The sequence below is a fragment of the Diabrotica undecimpunctata genome, chromosome 9 (assembly GCF_040954645.1).
Source record: "Diabrotica undecimpunctata isolate CICGRU chromosome 9, icDiaUnde3, whole genome shotgun sequence".
Lineage (NCBI taxonomy): Eukaryota > Metazoa > Arthropoda > Insecta > Coleoptera > Chrysomelidae > Diabrotica > Diabrotica undecimpunctata.
Genome location: NC_092811.1, coordinates 113,733,195 through 113,753,923, shown reverse-complemented (window position 1 = coordinate 113,753,923; position 20,729 = coordinate 113,733,195). Strand labels below are relative to the sequence as shown.

Below are 20,729 nucleotides of genomic sequence, written 5' to 3'. Positions count from 1 at the left end.
TCCAACAGGAAGACGATCAGTAGGAAGACCACGAAAACGATGAAACGACAACTTACTAGAGGCACATTGAAAAACAGATAGAGTTATATCTACAGAAAAAGGAAAAAGCAGAAGAAACGACATTTAGATGAAGCTGGCAACATACTTACTAAAATGCTGTTTCATAATCTATGATACTCTATTTCGATACATTACGTCTTGGTTTTTAGAAAAATAAGGACAAAAAGAAGAAGAAGAAGTGCCTACATTCCAGTGTGTGAACATTGTCAAGTCATTATACTGTTAAACACCTCCTAACATAATGTAGAATACAGTAAAACCTCCCTTAACCGAAACCTTTTTAACCGAAACATCGTTTAACCGAAACGGCTGACAGTTTCAATAATTTCGTCAATAAAAAGTAAATGTTTGTCGCAAAACGTAAACAATTCCGTTAATTTCACTCACCAACTGATGTCTATGTGTGTTGGGAAATCACAAAAACCAAGAGCTCTAAAAGATATTTCCGAAAAGGCATTTTAAGGTATAGAAGCCAAAAAAGTTCATGGATGTCGACCACTTTATTTTTAGAATGGTTTGAAAATGAATTCGTCTCAAGTGTAAAATCCTTTTTAAAATCAAAAAACCTTCCCATCAAAGCATTGTTGCTTGTTGACAATGCGCCCTCACCCTCAAAATCTACAAAATGGTGACAATTGTCAGATTTTTGCCACCGAATGTCACAAGCTTAATCCAGCCGTTAGACCAGGGAGTCATAGAGACATTCAAGAGACATTATAGAGAAGCATTCTTAAGACATATGTTATTACAGGAGACGAATTAATCCAAAAGTGTTCCCGAAATTCTCAAATCTTTAACAATAAAACATTTTTATTGGTGAGCTGAGTCGTGGGCCAAGATCAAATCTTCAACTTTGGAAAAATGCTGGAACAAACTTTTTGATAAGATTTTGATTGACGATCCTGAAGAAGAAAATGGTAAGAAAACGACAGAAGAAATTAAACCTTTCATTAAAAATTTGCCGGGACATGACGAAATTAACTAAGAAGAGATACGTGACTGGTTAGCAGCTGATGACTCAGAACGTGAATTCATCGACCAGGACATCATTGATATGGTTCTTTATCAAGACAACCTGAGCATATCAGATAACGAAGATGACGACCCAAGAGGCAACAGGCAGCACAAGACCGTCGATGAGATTTTCAATGCTTTAGAGGAAATAATTTTATACAGTAGGCCTAATTAGTTAGGGACACGACTAGATTCTTAATTTTTGTTGTCATTACATATAGTTTTGTCCTTTTCAGATTGCTTTACGTTTCGTCGAACAATTGAATGAGACAAACTCATGCCGTTCTGCAAATTAACGATGGAGGGAGAGAGAAACATCGTTGTGAAACGAAAACGCAAAAAAAATAGCAGATTTCTTTAAAAAAGCATGTTAAATTTGTTCATTTTCCTTAATTTTATTACTTTATTTTGGATTTACTTATTAGAAAACATTGCGAAATCAACTCATAGTATTTTTTAATACCAATACTTTGATCAAGAATATTATAAAAAACAATGTTATTTTTAACCAAAATTCTTGTTATCCGAAACGGCCTCCCCCCCAATTATTTCGGTTAACGGAGGTTTTACTGTATATACATATATTTAAAGACAAAATAACAGTATATCCAGTGTTTTAAAAACAGTATTAGATGAACATTTAAATACCAAAAACTTAATTAGCTTTCTTGAAGATACATCTTTATATAATTTCGTATAATGTAATTTTTGTAATGTAATAACTAATTTCGCTGGTGACCCAGTGGTTAAAGCGACTATTGCTTGTAAATAAAAAAAAAATCTTACTGTAGGTACACTAAAATATTTAAATATTTACTTCAAACTCTTAATTACCTAACTGGGGAACAAATTCTAACACAAAGAACCAAAGCAGCGAATATATCCAATGTCTATCTCAATATAGGTACTTATTGTTTAATATATGTTGTGTAATATAATATTATAATATTGTATTTATTATGATTACATTATAAAAATTAAATTTTACCCTTTCAGTTATTTATTCTTTTATTTAAAAAGCCCCTATAAAACAAACCATCCAACAAACTAAGATGTAACAATGCATCTTATCTCCGAATAGTAGTATAATATTTGCCTAATCACATAATAAGAGACAGGCAGATATCGGACCACGATCATCAACTTAGCTCCAACTTGGCATATGTTTATTTTGGTAAGTATCTCTGTACATTACGGTTAGCCGACGATACGGTTCCGCCTCTCTAAGGAAATGAACCGAAACATTAACATTAATACAACATTAATCTATCATCTATCTATAAACAAATAAGTATCTAGATTCGGATAGGATATCGAAGCGCCTCCCTGGCGTCCCCCACGACTCCCCACTGTAACGGGGCGGAGTCAGGGCATTTAGCGGCGCTCACATGCGCTCTTTGCTGATACGCGACAGCCGTATTCAATCCGTCTAACTGCGCGGATGCCTTTCTCTTACTAAAATTACAGTGTAAATGAGTTTTATGAAAGATTCAAGTGACATGCGCACCGATTCATTACCACCAATTGCTCATTATCATTGTTTTTCGTCTATGAAAGGTACAAGTGCATTGGTCCTTATATAACAAGCTTTTTAACTCTTTCTCGTGCCGGGTCAGTTTCGGGAGTGACTACTAGTGACACGAGAATGTTTTGATGTCTTCGACGCGAACTGTGTTCTAGCGGGAAAATTTTAAATCTGTGCGGCGGCGGTTTTTTAGTTTTGTGACAGTTCCCGACGGATCAGTAGCAACGCTGTCAAGTAAATCTAGGACCAGCGATTTGCCGCCTCTGCAGATGGGAGTGTTTGAAGAAAGGCCTTCTCACACACCCGGGATGCATTGGGTAAGGTTCTTACTAACAAATTTTCACTTGCAATAAATACTATTCAAAATAATTGTGTATGTTCTTTTCATCTTTACTGTAATTCATGTTACATCGTTCATAAAGTAAGAAAAATTATTTTACTAGTTAATTTATGATATTTAACATATAAAAGAAAGTTTCTTGTAGTCTACTAAAACTAAAACATAATCAATACGCGTGAGATCATCTCCCAAAATTTTGGTAGAAGGAAACTCTTGGTTGTTTTCTAGTTTGCATTAATTCACGTTTGGTTCTAGCTCTTTAATACTTTGTTTGTCATATGATCAACCCATGGAATAAGAAGTACTTTATGCAATCTTCACATTCCTTAATGATTCTTTGATTTTAATTTGGGACACGATGTCCCCACGGTGTCATAAGTATTTTCGAATTTAACCATTGCTAATCTTCGCTGGTCTTATTTTAATGTTTACGTCACTATCCATTTTTCATTTTATAGTGTATCCAAGCTATTTGTCAACTCTTTCCAAAGGTATACTATCCACTAATATTTGAGATTCATTATGTTGCTGACTGACATAAACTTTTTTGTATAATCAGTGTTGTATATTCACATTTATCAATATTTTCCTATTCTGTTGATATCATTCAGAAGTTCTTGTACATTTTCTAACGTTCCTACCTTCGTGTATGACAATATCATCACCATAACCTATGTTATTTTTATATGTGTTCCATTTATTTTTATACCGTTTGCCTAATTTTGACTAGTAATCTAGAATATCCCCTCTACATACACATCGAATACTATAGGATATTAAAAAGAGACCCGCCGTAGATACACCCCTTGTTATTTTCATTTCATAAGTTGATAGTGTCTAGTTAGAGCGGTGTATATGACTTCTCTATGGCGTTCGTAAAACCAAATTGATTTTACCCCAACATTTTTCTTTTATAACCTGAAATGAGGAATTTTTAAGGCATGAAAATTAAGTTAATAAGTCTCTAGTCCTCACAGTTGTACGCATTGACCTTTTTTGATAAAGCTATAAATTTCCACATCGATGTCCTCTTCCCCTGATGTCCTTTCGTTTTTAAGATTTTTGAAAGTATTCTCCATTTCCAATACTAGCGGTATAGGTGGTCGTAAAGAATCGCTGACGTCGGTTAGATTTTGTAGGTACCTGTAGCTGATAGATCATCGAGATCCATAGTTCGAATATATTTACCTTGATCCTGATTAGTTTTTTGTCTAATGGAGTATTGTTTTTCTTCCTGCAACATTCTGTTATCTCTTTTAATTTCTTACAGAAATTAAATATTATATTGCTCAAATAACCTGTCTGCCTCTTGACATTGTTTGTAAAGCCACTTTTGGTTAACATTTTTTTATTTCGTCAATGTTTATTATGTTATACTGAACTTTTCGTTGGGTAAGTTATACGTAGGTCTTTCATTATATCAAGGACCTCCTCTTTGACACCAAAAATTGTTTAGCTTTTTGCTTACCATACCCAATAACTGTTTCTGTTGATTTTTGCACGTTCATCTTTATATTTTTCCATAGTATGCTCCTCAGTTGGGTTACGTATTTCAAAGTTTTTCGCTATTTCAATTCTTAATTTTTCCATCTTGTTCTTTGCTCTTAAAATCTTGACGTCATATCTTTTTATTTTTTTCCTGGGATTGTTAGAGTTTTCTCCTAAGATTAAAGATTCCTATTACAGGATTGTGGTCTAAGCCGATGTCTTCTCCAAGGTATGCGGCGACCCGTATCACGTTATTTTGGGTCCAATGATTATAAAAAAATCGATTTCGTGTTTTACTATCTCACGGGGAGTATCTTAGGGAGGTTTCCATCTATATGGACGTCTTGGAAGCCACATGTATTATATTTGCATATACTGCAAACATTATATTGGAACCAAAGTGCCATAGTTCAAATTGATGGACAATAGGTACTCAGAAAAAATGAAGATCTGTAGAGGAATTAGACAGACAGGGATGTGTTTTATCGCCACTTTTGTTTAACTTATATTCTGAAGAAATTTTCCAAAACACGCTCAATACTATCAAAGCGGGAGTTACCGTTAACGGAAAATTAATTGACAACTTAAGATATGCAGACGACACTGTAATCATAGTAACGAGTATAAAAGATCTATAACATCTTATCGAAAGCTTAAGTATGAATAGTGCTGAGATAGGAATTACTATAAACTCTAAAAAAAAAACAAGTACATGCTAATTACAAAAGACCACAAAATATACATCACCTATTGACAATCAATGGTAACGTGATAGAACAAGTAGAAAAATATCAGTACTTGGAATTTAGACCAATGAAACCAATGATCATACCGCAGAAATAAACAGGCGAATAGAGATTGCCAGATTAGCATTTATACGAATGAAGCCACTCCTAACGTGCAAAAATCTAAATTTGGAGGTCAGACTACGTACCATTCGCTGTTATATATTTTCAATATTATTATATGGAGCTGAAATTTGGACATTAAAAAATTCAATTAAAAAAAAAGAATCGAGGCTTTCGAACTCTGGTTATACCGCAGAATATTAAAAATATCATGGACTGATAGAATTATAAATAAAGAAGTACTGTAGAGGATTGGTAAAGAAACAGAACTAATCAGCACAATACAAACCAGAAAACTGGAAACCTAGGCCACGTGATGAGGGGACCAAAATATGTAATTTTGAGACTTATAATACAGGGAAAGATTCAAGGAAGAAGATGTGTTGGCCGAAGGCAGAACTCATGGTTGAAGAATCTACGTGATTGGTATCAATGCAGATCGATTGATTTGTTTAGAGCAGCAAGTTCAAAAATAAAAATAGCCATTATGATTCCCAACCTCCGTAGGAAGACGGCACTCTACGAAGAAGAATGGATAGATCTTTTTTCATATAAAACTGTATCAATCTGTCTCCTTCTTCATTCCTTTCAGCTACGCCAAACCGTTCCTGACACACTAAATGACTTTTTTCCGTACCACTTTTGTGCTGAAATGGTCCACTGTTTAAAATGCCTTTAAAATCATCAAGTGGTGTTGCAGCTCTATGTTTTTAAAGAATGTGGTAAAGCATGCTTTACATTTTATTTTACAATATTGTTCTGAACCTATTTTCTTGTGGCATTTTAAAGTATTTACTATTTAAATGGAAATAAACCACAATTTAAGGTTAAAGTAAGTTTATTGCAGAAATACTTTCTTTGTGGATTTCCGAAGTGGAAATTGAAACGTCAATAAACTTACTTTAACTTTTAATTGTGGCTTATTCCCATTTAAATAGTAATTATTTTATTTTGCAGTAACATAATCTGCGTTAAGTTGTTTTGTATTGAAATAATAAATAATTCAGGACTACAACCTTTTTTGTTCTGTGGCACTATATTAAAAAACAGAACATCCGCCCTTTTGGTATGATTTTATTGTGTTATGGACATATACATATAAAATTAAAAAAAATCAGTTTTGGCCAGAGCAGTTGTCTCACCAAAATGTTACCTCTTCTGTTATAGAAGGTAAATTTTGTAACCACATTATTATAGCGGAAGCTATCTCGTTGCCACCCCTTTTTGCAATAGACTCGTCCCACATGAAGCATGAACCTTCGGCAGTACTATACACATATATGCGACCAATTTTTGGCAATAATGTTACAAGACTCTAAGGTTTTCAGAGCAATAACTAACACATCCACAAAGGAAGCTGCAGCTACCAGAGAAAAGTAATGCCCAATGTTTAGAACGTTTCAAACAACAAGAAAAGGTTAATGCAAGTTCATGGTAAAATAATGGTAGAAAGTATCGCCATAGCTCGCAATAAGAAAAAACAAATAATAAAACATATATATATATATATATATGTATATATATATATATATATATATATATATATATATATATATATATATATATATATATATATATATATATAAGATGATAGTATTTTTGAACTCGTCTTGAAGTGAGGATTTCATTAACAATACAATATATAAAGTGTTATGTTTAAAAAAGCAAAGTGACTAGTGGTATCAGAAAAATTGTAAATCTGGCAATATTACAAGCATAACTTTTGGTTAAGGCTTTTGTTCCAGTCTGTATAAATCCATATAATGCTAACATAGATCTTTCAGACCCATAGCTTTACAATGTGTGTCCTATCTTTAATGTACTCAGTCTTTGCTTTGGCGTTTTGAAGACCTTTTGCTTTATGGACCTTTCACGCTTCATCTAACCATCTTTTTCGTGGTCGACAGAACCATCTCTTTTTATTCATGTTTGCTCTTGTCAGCATCTTATATACTCTTTTCCCAGTCATCCTTTATTTTATTTTTGTATTCTTTCATCCAACTCATGGCTATCTCTTACTGTTGCATTTATCACAGTTACCAGATAGATAAAGTTCCATAATTGTTTTAATTCTGTTTAGATCCCCTTGTAATCATTAATTTCAAAGAGTTTACTTAATCTGACTTGCGGTATTGTTAGTGTCACATATTCTACTTTATTTACGTCGAGATTAAATTTTTTTAATGTTTTGAATATACTACAAATATATGTAGGTACATTTGTACCTAAATCTGCAGATCTAAATAAAATTGAAACATTGCAACTCTCTCCTTTAACCAATAGAGCAAGCATTTTTTTACTGGATACATAAATTTGATCATATACTGTAACTCTTCCGTTTCAGAAGGTGAAAAAACTAAATATTTTTAATTATAAGAGATACGCAATATTTTATCGAGAATGTAGCGTGGACGGGAACTAATATTTAAATCTTCCTTTGGAATTGGATTGGATATATTTTAGATCCTTATCATCCTTATATTTTTTAGTACATTTGACTTATTATTTAAATTTTGCTTTAAACTAGCATTACATTTTTGTTTTTTAAATAGTAAATACTTGCTTATATTAGTAATCTAGATCACCGTTTTGTTGTTGTATCTCTCGTGCATCCGACGGTACATTGGTTCTGAAATATTTGTTCTCTCTATTCTAGTACTTATTTACACAAAATATTGTTTTGTTTTTAATTTTAATTTTTAAATTCATATTTACAATCTACTCATAAACAGTGCATTGAGTAATTAGTAAATGTGATGAAACTATTAACTTGATTTGGGTACCAGATCCATTCGACAGTTCTCTATTTTCACCTATGTAACCAGTCCTCTTCGGTCTTCGTTCCTCCATTGGTGGCTGATATATTTCACTGATAATTTACCTGTGGTGCGTTTAAATAAGAATTTTGGCGTTGTTGGCGTGAAGTGATATCACATCTTTTACGATTAGTGCTCCTAGGTCATTGTAGATGGTTACATTGCTCACATACCAATGACAGTTGTGACTTTTTGCCAAGTAACCAATTCATTTGTTTTAATTTTATATTGAGCGGAGTTTTTTGGCGTTAATATATTACTTTCAGGTCAGCTTTCGGTCCAAATGCAACCCAAGATATGTCATAACGTCTCTAGCACATATATGAGCATTGTTTAGACTAACTTGTAAGCAAGCGCGTCTTCTTGTTGTGAATGTGATTTGAGCTGATAGTTATTGACTTTTAATTTTCCATTTTGTTAACCAATTCTGTGAGTCCATCTTTTCTATGTTTTTTTTTGGTGATCAATTTTCAGGCATTATCCGCAGGTGTCCATACCAGTTTAGTCTTTTGGCTTCGATGGTATCTATTATGTCTAGGTCAATTTCCATTTCACTCCTAATGTCTAGGGTTCCTCACCCTATCAAGTCTAGTGTACCGGCAACATTGTCTCCAATAGTCCATTTTCATTGCCTTAATTTTTAGTTTGTTTTTTTTATTGATTTCCCAAAGGTCGGCGCCGTACAACCCACTACTTTCTATTATTGTTTTATAAATTCTTCTTTTATTTTCTTTTGTTATTTTATTATTCCATAATAGTCCATGTAGCTATCTAGTGGCTGATCTTGCTTGGCCAATCCTATAATGTATTTCTTCGTTGCTACCTGCTTTTATTTTTATTTGGACTCCCAAGTTGTTGAAGGTTTCAGTTGAGTTTATAGCTGTTTTGAATTTGTAGGCTTTCTGATTTTTCTCCTGTAACTAAATATTCGGTTTTTTGTACGAGGATAGATTGATATTAAACTAGCCTTTGATAGATGGCGCCACTTGATACCAAATTGGTTTCGGTGTTGACATTTGCCATTCATGACATGACGTCTGTCAAAATTTTAAGTTTCAAAAACAATTAGTTTGGTTTTTACAGCCGTCAATAGCAAGCAAATTTTGTGTTTTCGGAGAAATGGAAAAAGTCGAGTATCTTTCGGTGATTAAGTTCCTCCACGAAAAGGGTAAAACGAATATGCAAATCAAAGCCGACCTGGACGAAGTTTATGATTAGGTTGCACCTTCGTTAGCAACAGTAAAATTTTGGAAAGCTGATTTTGTTCGTGGTCTTACGAGTGTTCTTGATGATGATCGTCCCGGAAGGCCAAATGAAGTCACCACGCCGAAAATTATCAACAAAGTCCATGACATGATTATGGCAGATCGTCGAATTAAACTTCGCGAGTAAATAGGGGTCCTAAATATTTCCTACGAATGCGTACACAACATCATTCACCATCATTTGGATATGAAAAAGCTATTCGCGAGATGAGTGCCGCGTTTGCTGACAATCGATCAAATGCAAAAACGTGTGACCAGTTCGTAGACGCTTTTGGCGATGATATGGCCCAATCCGAAGGATTTTTTTCACCAATTTATCACCGTTGATGATACCTGGGTGCATTATTACACACCGGAAATCAAAGAACAGTCAAAACTGTGGCGCAAACGCGGCGAAGGGCCGCCGAAGAAGGCAAAGAGTGCACATTCAGCCGGCAAAGTGATGGCGACTGTTTTCTGGGATGCGAAGCGCATCATCCACATCGACTACTTGGGAAAAGGAAAACAATCAATGGTGAGTACTACGCAGCATTATTGAATCGATTCAATGCAGAATTGCGTCGAAAACGCCCCGGTTTGGAATGCAAAAAGTGCTCTTCCACCAAGAAAATGCACCGGCTCACCGTCGCCATGGCAAAATTACACGAATTGGGCTATGAATTGGTTTAACACCCACTGTATTTCCGAGATCTTGCCGCCAACGATTTTTTCCTGTTTCCAAACCTAAAAAAATGGCTCAAAAGTCGCCGTTTCGCCGAAAGTATTATGCCGAAAAGTATTACTCGGATGTGAAAAAAAAAAAATGGAACATCGTCTTACTAAGTGTATCCAGCTAAAAGGGGACTATGTTGAGAAATAAATCGATTTAATTCCAAAAAACTTGTTTTATCTATCAAAGGCTAGTTGTATATCAATCCACTCTCGTATATTAATTGTAAGGCTTCACTTAGTGCAATCTTTCTTCAGATTTCTAAGCAAATAGTCTAAATCGCTCTCGTCTTCAGCTAGAATGGCTTGGTCGTCAGCAAAGTGTATCGTGTACAATCTATCGTCTTTGATTGGAATGCCCATATTGCAGCATTTTCTTCTCTATACAGAGTGTCTATATAGGATCTGCCTGCTCGAAAGCTATTTTGTTCCTCTACATCTGTCCTTTTCATACCTCGTTTTTTGAATATATTGTTAATGTGTGCTTTTGTCTACACGGCTGGTAAATCATGTCTTTTATAAAATAAGATGAAGACATACGCCAGTAATTCCCGCAATACTTGTGAGCTGTGTTTTAATAATTCGTTCGGTATACCTTGTGATCCGCATGATTTTTATTTTTGAGATTTCGTATTGCATCTTTGACTTTCTGTAATGTTATTTCATCGTCTTCATCATATTCCACTTTATATGTTGTTATGATGATTTGTGAAATGCGATCTTGTTTTAGTAAGAAGTTGTGAATAATGTTCGATCCAAGATCTTTCTGCTATTAAATCTATTCTACTTACTTCTTTTCTGTTTGTTCTCAAGTTTCTCTAATACTGATTTATAGTATCTTTTTCTTTGAATATACCGTGCAAAATCTTGAATATTTCTTTTCAGCTCTACTAATTTAAAATTGAGCTAAACACCACTTTTTTGTATTTTTATGATTAAGAAATTTATATCTGTCGTTAGAAAGATTTTCCTGAAGTCTTTTTTCATTTCATTTTTCAATATCATTAAGTTCAAAACAGAAATATGTGTAATAATGTGACCGGGCTCGATTGTAAGATAACTGAGATTACAAAGTTGCTCAAGCTCACGCTCACTGATTCGTCGCGAATCTCGTTATTTCATGTAACGCCCTCAACATTGCTTTAGACCAAACACCTAATTCTCAGCTTTTAAAAATATATCTGTTGCTATAAAATTTGAGATCTCTGCGTGGAGGAGTTTAATATTCTCGTATCACTCTCTTAATATTCATACTTAAAATGTTTATACAATACCTAAGGATATCTTAAAAATTATTTAACTGCCGATTAATCAAGAAAATAGTTGTTACAAGGACATAAAAATTTAAATATTTATACATAAATTACATAAGTTTTGATAAAGATTATAAACAGCCAATAGGTTCTAATAAATATCAGTACATCCTATTAAAATAAGATAAGGAACGAATGTTTGAATAATTTAAAAAAAAAATGCATTTTAAATATGAGTTTCGGTCATGCATAAATACATACATATACAAAGTTATAAATGGAAAACTAACTCGTGGCATTTAAAGTGTTTGAAATCATAATGTATAATATTGGCATAAATGCTTTTTCGCAAGCAGCACATGCTTGTAAAATCCTTCTACAGATAATACACAATAGATTAGATAAATTTACCGTTAAACGAAAAATATGGACGAATATAAACACACACATAAAAAACGCTAAATTTTATTTTAGCGGGAAGCACAAGAATTTTAACGAATTTGTCCTTCTAGACCATATATTTGGCTATTTAATTCAACAAAGAGATACCAGCTTTTGCTAAAAGATTTAATCTTTTACACATTTCTTATAGCCCGGAGAAGGTGGCACCTCTGTACGCCAACAGCTGCAGTGGTCAAGTTTTAGGAGACATTCGGTGGACTTTTTAAGTTTGAATTTGTATCAGCCCGAGTGACTTTTAAAGCAGGGATGCTGAAATGAGTCATCACATTCTATTGATACCAATTCGAACCAAATCTACGTAATAAGGAGACAGAACAGAAATTTCAAAAGGCTATAAAAATATCGCTCTAACAGACAGAAGACTATAACAACATAGACTCAGCTTGGAAAAATATCAAATTAGCTCTGACAAGCGTACCAGATGAAATACTAGGATACGAAAAGAAAACAACAAAAAAATGGTTCGATGATGAATGCCTGAACTCCATAATAGCAAGAAATATGGCTAGAAAGAACATGCTACAAAATCCATCGCAAAACAGCAATGAAATGTGTAGACAAAGAAGAACAGAGACAAGAAATCTAATGAAAAGGAAGAAGAGGGAGTATCGGGAACAAATAATCAGAGATATAGAAGAAAAAAAAAAGAACAAACAAGGGAGACAGTTCTTCAAAGGAGTTTCAGATATCAAGACCAGGTACCAAGCAAGAACAGGAAACTTCCTTTAAAATGATAGCAAGCAGCTTATCAATGATGACAAGGAAATACTAAAAACCTGGAAGGAATACTTCTATCAACTATTGAACGACCAATCTAGAAGAAATACATCAATCATAGAGGTACATACAGCTAAAATAGAAGACCAATACCCGACATACGAAGAAGTAATACAGGCAATTAAAAAACTTAAAAATAATAAGACACCAGGGGAACTACCGGGGAATAACACTCTTAAACACCACCTACAAAATCCTTGCAAACATCCTGCTAGAAAGAACCAAAACATACACAGAAGGAATCGTTGGAGATTATCAATGCGGATTTAGACCGGGCCGCTCTACCATTGACCAGATATTCACAATAAAACAGATAATGGAAAAATGCTGTGAGTTTTATCGTAAGCTTCATCAGATGTTCATAGATTTTAATCAAGCATTTGATAGAGTGTGCAAGGCCAGACTGTGAACAGCGATGCAGGAACTTGGCTTTCTAAAACAACTAGTCAGGTTAATACGGATGTGTATGGAACGGTTACGATGTAAGGTGAGAGTTGGACAACAATACTCGGAGACATTTAAAATAAACAATGGACTAAAACAGGGAGATGCACTTTCACCACAACTCTTCAACTTAGCTCTGGAACACATAATCAGAAGTGCAAGAATCGAAAAACCGAATACAGTATTTTATCGAGAAGGACCAAACTTACTACTGGCATTTGCAGACGATATCAATCTAATAGGAAACACACGATTAAGGATGAAGGAGACTTTCGTGAGGTTCGAGAATGAAGCAGAGAAGATGGGGCTCCAAATCAACGAAAACAAGACGAAATATATGTATATGAGATGCAATAACCAAAGCAGAGAAAGAATCGGTCAGAACATCACCATAGATGACTTTAAGTTTGAGCGCGTTAAAGAATTCAAATATCTTGGAACAACAATAACTGAACACAATAACGGATCACAAGAAATAAACAACAGGATCCAGACCGGCAACAGATGTCTTTTTGCCCTCCAAAACCTTATAAAATCGAAACAACTAACAAGACGTACGAAGATACGGGTCTATAAAACAATCATACGACCCGTTGTGATGTATGGAAGCGAAACCTGAACGATAACAAAGGCAAACTAAGAGAGACTATGTGTTTGGGAAAGAAAAATCCTAAGGAAGATATTTCACCCTGTGCTGGATGAAGCATCAGGACAATATAGGATAAGAACTAACAAAGAGCTCGAAGAACTTTATAAAGACGCCAACATCATAAAAGAAATAAAGTCCAGAGGCTTCAATCGGCAGAACACCTCAGAAGACATTCTGACGAACGAACAGTAAGACTGGTGTGGGAGGAAGTCCCAACTGGAAGGAGACCACGCAGACGCCCTCGTCTCCGGTGGCGAGATAATATAGCAGGAGACCTAAGCACTATGGGCATGGAGAATTGGATGGAGGTTGCTCAAGACAGAAAACAGTGGAGGCATGTTGTCGAGTCATATATGTACATATATGTATATATATATATATGTATATATATGTATATTGAAATGATATTGTTTAAAAAAATTAATTTATAAGTTATATACTACATAATATTAGATATAAAAAAGTATTTGATTATTTTAAATAAGTTATATACTAGAGAATTTTTAAAAATATATTTATGTGAGGGCATTTTTAATAAATTAGCATATAATAATTGTAAAAAGTTGTATTTTAATGTTGTAAATATATTTAAGTGAGCCATGTGTATAGGCAACCAACTATACAGTGAGTGATAGACAGATATACATACTCTGAAGTGACGTTTAAGAATATTTACGAATATAAGTGGGGTTATAATAATAATGTTAGTTTAAAATGTTTAATTTATATATATTTAAGGATTTAAATGTTTATTCTGATCTGAAAAGCCTAAATGTCAACAAAATTATCAATGGAACATTAACGAATTCTCCAGAGTGCAGAGTGTGACCATTGTTTACGGTCGAACATTCTGGAATAATGATTATGTCGGTGGATGGAACAGATATTTTTTCGAGAACATCCATATCGAAGAAATAGAACGAAATTGGAACATGATCTCTTACCAGATGATTCTAGAATATCCAAAAAGATATAAATACCCGTGATTTGGATTCAAGAGGCAGTTTTTAGTCAGAAGTCAGGCCAGTTCATTATGAAAGTTAGTAGATACATTTAGTTAGTGTAGTAAATTGTTCAGAATTTTCAAGAAGTCAGTCAGAAAAGTTTAGTAAGAAATATGAAAGTTAGTTGGAGTCAGTGAATCAAGTACAAATAGAGTCCAATTGTTTAATATAATTAAAAAAGGTATATTGGAAGAAATTAAATTATGTTATGGTTGGAGATTAGTATAAATCAACTTATAATAATTAGATATTGGTATATTGAAAAGAAGAATAAATATAAATGCTGTTTGCTGGTTTGCTTGGTGGTATATAAATGCTGGTGAAGAAAAATATATCTTAAATTGGTAGAAACTGATAATTGGAAAAAGAAATTTCACAAAAACAAGGATAACCGAAGTACGAAGACATTCAGTGGTGATTAGAATATATATAGTGGAAAACAGTTCATTTAGGCATTCAGTGAAAGAAAGGTACAAAATTTTGTTAATATAATCTAGTTAGTGTTATAACAATTTCAATTTGAAGATAGTTTGTTTAAATTTAACATTGTCTATAGAATTTAATTAGTTTTATAAGAACATCAATTTAAAGATAGTTTATTTTAAATTTACATTGGCTAGGTTAGATATATATGTGTGTTTCATAATAGTTATAATAAAGATAATTTAAAAAAGTACTTACAAGCTAATTCTTTGAGAACCGCGATAAAAACCCTATATATTATATTATTAAAAATACTCATTGCTCATCATTCAAACAAAAAACACATCATAACAATATATATATATATATATATATATATATATATATATATATATATATATATATATATATATATATATATATATATATATATATATATATATATATATATATAATACTGAATCAACATTGTTGATAACGTTTACAAGTTCTCGTTTCAAATCATAGGCTGCTCATCTGATAAGTATCTGTTAAATTTTAATTCATCTGTGAAGAACAAGGCATCCCATTTTTCAACATCCTAATTAAGATGTTCGCAAGCAAAGTGTAAACGTTACCTCTGATGTTCTGTTGTTAATAGAGGTCCCATGACAGAATTATGGACTTTAATCCATATTCATTTAGACGTCTTCGGACGGTATAAATGGAAACTGTGTTTCTATGAACACCAATAATCGTTGAACAAGCAATGGTACTGATACTTGATCTGGCCTGTTGGTGTACTGTCCTGTTTCCCGAAATCACTCCGCCCACAACGAATACTCCGCTCATCATCCTCTTAAACAACAGCTTGTGCTACTTGTCCTACTAGGTATCATCATTTTTTTACTGCAATTTTTGAAAAGAGCAACACAAAAATGACTAAAACCAACTTGCAAACAAACAATACTTAAATAAACTTAAAATAGTGCTGTTCAATTTCACACACTATTTCACATTATAACAAAAGATTTATGTAGAATGGTTGTTGTTCGCAAAAATCATATTTTATTATGACTTCAAAAATGCATTTATTATACGAGAAAAAAGTGAAACGCCAGTAATGCAACATTGCTACATTTTTTTGATACCGTTTTTAAATTCCTGGAGCTGTATTTTTAAATTTATAGATTAAAGTGTTTACGACTGCTGTACGACAAACAAATATTTAACAAAAACCAAATGTTTTGAAAGAGAGAATGTGTAAAAAATGCGGTTGAAAAAGAGATTTTCATTTTAATTCAATATTTTGTGTTTTTATCACTGTTGATTTTGTATTAAAATTAAACATTTTTTCTGGTACTCTTACATTATTTCAACATTGATTTTTGGTTAAAAAATTGCAGATCTCATGCGGTTTTATATTTTTGATCTATCATTTGAAAATGTTTTCCACAAAACATTTTGTATACAGCTCCATCGTGAAATATTTTTAGTGGTATTTCGAGTTTTAATATAAATATTGTTGCTGGTGAAAATCTAGCAAGCTCTGTATTGGATAAAACTTTGTGTTCAAAAAGCTGAAAAAAAAACTTGTTTTGATATTTTATAGAATGTGTAATACTTATACACTAGTTTTTAAAACGAGATATAAGAATAACATCTATATGGCTAATAGGGTACCTATGCAGACTCTGAAGTAGTTCATCCGATATTTCTTAATCTTGTGTTTCAAGAAATCTCTGGGATAATAACTTGCTATTTTGTGACCAGACATGGATGTATTCTTTGTGATACTTTCTTAGATTATGGATTTGTGTCTTGGACATGCTTAATACAGCACCAACAAATCTGTTAAGGTTAAGTATTAGGTTTCATCCATCCCAGGCATTTATCCATGTCAATAAAAAACTCATTCCAGTTGGCCTTTGTAAAAATCCGGATATAATATTGATTAAGAGGATTTGTGTCTTCTATCTATTATTATTCGACGATGTTGGCTGTTTGTTTGGGAAATCACTTAGAACTTTTTAAGAAGCCTTTAAAGGTGTCTCTCTTATCGTTCGACACAATTTATATGTCGGGATGGTATTTCGGTCACCAGCCTACTGATCTGAAGGTAAAGTTTGCTTAGCAGAAAATGGTTGACCGTGCGGACGAATTAGTGAAATAATGAATTAGTGCGGACATAAATATTATTATATTATTTTACTTGGCCCATTGTACCTCAGGTAAACCATTGTTACCTGAAACCGGGCCTTTTATACTATTATCGGTTAACCCAGGATGTTTATACTCGTTACTAAGTTAAGCATTTACTGCTAAACAAACTTTAAATCGATCTTTGGCATTAAACAAAAGGTATAAACATTTATCTTTTGTCCATTCTACTTAAGAACTTCCATTTGCACCACTATTTTGATATTTCCACTGTTCATGGTGGCTGTTATAATCGCTAACATATATAGAAAGGTGGGATTTTGCTTGAATTGCTTGGGCGGGCCAAGATGTGACTGGTGATTTATTGGGTGTATATTGGAGATGGTAATACTACCTATTTTTGAGATGATAACATTATAGACAAAATCATCAAAGAAAATAGAGATTAGCGAAACATTTTCAATGTCATCAATGACCTATTTGGCTGCCATTTGTTTAATAGTTTAAATAGAAATTGGCTTTTAGCATAGCTCTTTAGAAAAACTGTTTATTTTATTTGCTATATTAAAAGTGTTGTTTGGCAGGAGAGCCTAAGAACTCTCTGACTACCACTATGTCTAGTTTATAAAGTGTTACCCAGCAAGCAGGTGGAGTATTTGTACTATGTACGCAAACTACCTTCACGCCCAAAAAAAACGAATAGAGAAATTGAAGGCTTAATTCCAAGAACAACAATCGGTAAGAATAAAAATGGAGTTATCATCAGAGAGAAATTGAAAATCTAAAATTATGAAAACAACATTTTCATTTTCTTTTTAGAGCAGAGATGGAACATGAAGCCGTGAACTAATATATCAATTTTAGTAAATGTTTTGAAAACGTACAGAGGATACCAGTTAAAACTTCTCTATGCCGATTTATGGAATATAAAGACAAAAGCGACAGTTTGGATCTGATATTAATGGATTCTGGTTCCTGATATTTTGCTCTAGCGTATATGTACTAGAATACTGGAATAGTTGGAATTATCATCACCAACCTGTATGCTTCCATTGCTCGACATAGGTCTTCCTCAGCTCTTTCCATCTGTCTCTGTCTTGTGCGGTCTTGGTCGTCAGTCCATCTAGTTGGTGGGCGTCGTCTGCTCCATAATGCTTCTTGTCTTGGTCTCCACTCAACAATACGTTTTGTACATCGGTTTTCTGATAATCTGGCGACGTGTTCTGCCAATTCCATTTTAGCGACGCGATTTTTTCGATAACATTTGTTGTTTTCATTCTACTACAGTCTCTCAGAGGGACACCCCACATCTGGTGTTCCATAGCCCTTTGAGTCACGTGAATCTTATTCACTACCTTTTTTGTGAGTGTTAATGTTTCAGCTCCATAAGTGGTACAGGTAACATACATTGGTCAAAGATTCTCCTTTTGAGTCCGATTTAAGTACATAGTTTAATTTACCAAACGCTGCCCAGGCTAATCCTATGCGACGTGGGAGCTCACATGTCTGGTTATCTTGCCCAATCGAATTTTATGTCCTTAGTACTTATACCATGCAGTCTGCACAATATCCTTTTCATCAACAGCAATATTTACGTTTAGCACCAGATTAGTCATTATTTGCGTCTTCTTTATATTATTCTTTAGTCCGACCTCCAAAGGAGCGTGATATAATTTTTCAAACATTATTATTGCATCATCTGTACGATTAGGTATAAGGACGACGTCATCTGCAAATCTCAAATGACTGAGTTTCTCTCCATTTATGTTGATACTATGCTTGTTCAGATCAGCCTTCTTACAGGTATGTTCTAAAAGCATCAAGAATAGCTTTGGATAGCTGGAATACTTTGTTCATATTATGAGCTTAAAAAATATAAACTTTTGCATTTGATCATTCAGGGAAATGTCCAAGGTAAGTGTGGTTTTGGTTGTAACAGGTAGATCTAAAAAGTGGTATCGTACCATTTGCCAGAATGTCGACAGCCAGTACAGTTATGGAGTTAGAGGAGTTAGTATGTATTTGATTGTTACACCGTAGATTCAGAGCAAGGTAAACACGACTAAGAAGATGGTGGGTGCACTCTTTAATTAATGATAGTTGACCATGGGTTCTTTTGTGACTCTGTACCTCAAATTGAGGCAATATCCTCCAAATTTTTTTAACTTTTTCTGAATGAGTATAACATTTTTTTACGGATTGTTTACTTTATTAAAATAATGCTTATAACCGTGTGAAAATGCAGTAAAGGATGGGATTTCACGCGAAGAAACTGTTTCACTTTCTTCACTTTTTGATCACTGTTCTTACGGTATAGCGATGTTAATAGGGCAAAAGAGCGCGCTTGATTGTGAACATGTGTATAGTTTGTTTCACGAAAAATGGTTGAGTGCTTAATGGTTACCTGAGTTGATTCTATTGTGTATACAAGAGTCTCTCAATAAACTACCGATGTACACAGGGTCGCACTTCAGAAAGTTTGTTTTTTAATATATTTCATTGGTAGCTGTGTAATACACGATTATAAAAATTTATTAAATTATTTCATATGGTATTTTCAGGTTGTTCAAGTGAATATACTTGATAATTGAACAATTTTTAACATGAAGAAAGTAGTTTTTTTTTCTACGTGAATAATTGTAGTATATGGATCTAAATTCAGAAAGGTACTTTTCTTCACACTTTTACAGGCTTAGGACTGTCAGCAAAAAACTGGCATGTTTAAAAGTTTTTGCTCTTCCTAATCGGATATCGTTAAAAATGTACAGTAATAATAGTTCTATTTACAGTATATACATATAAACGAATACATAATGTACAAAAAATAGATGAATTGAAAAAAATATATAGAAAAATATATACAAGTTAATATTAAAAAAAAAATACCCAAAATAATCAAAATATATTTATGAATTTATAAATACCTAATTCTGTTTCGCTGTCGCTATCCTCTTCAAGAATAATAACAATTGGTTTAATTATGTGATTCAAAGTAACATATGCATTTTCTACGTTCATTATATGGCGTACTGAATTTTTCCAACTTTCTGGGGAGATATCATCAACACATTTCCTTGTTAATTCGACTACACTACCGCTTAAAGTCAGAGAAACATTTTGTGACCTAACATTTGACTTTAGTTGGTGCCACATAATATGCTCTATGGGATTAAATAAACAATAGTAGGGCGGAAGCCGTAACACTGTATGTCCCATGTCCTCGGCCAATGCGTCACAAACATATACTTTTTTAATAGAAAATGATTTTAACACTTATAACAGTTCATTTTTTAAATAACTTTCTTCAGAATATATATCGTTTTATAACAGGTAGTTTTGAATTTTAATTTTCGTGTTATTTGCACATAGAGACTTATGTAATTGACGACTGTGGTAACTTGCATTGTCCATTACTATCACACTATTATGAGGAAGGTTAGGTATAAGACAATTCTTAAATCATTGCTCAAAAAGCTCTGCCGTTGTATCCTCATGGTAGTCCACGCAGGAGTCT

At 33.3% G+C, this 20,729-nt stretch overlaps 1 protein-coding gene across 2 annotated transcripts in view; it reads left to right on the top strand.

Moving 5' to 3' along the window:
- Positions 1–2,498: 2,498 nt before the first annotated feature.
- LOC140450409 (LIM/homeobox protein Lhx9-like) overlaps positions 2,499–20,729 on the top strand; it is a 779,178-nt gene continuing 760,947 nt past the window's right edge. For both annotated transcript variants that reach the window (XM_072544028.1, XM_072544027.1), the window contains exon 1: positions 2,499–2,916. In XM_072544028.1, coding sequence (XP_072400129.1) covers positions 2,869–2,916 — 48 coding nt within the window. In that variant the 5' untranslated portion in view covers positions 2,499–2,868. The remainder of the gene's footprint in view (positions 2,917–20,729) is intronic.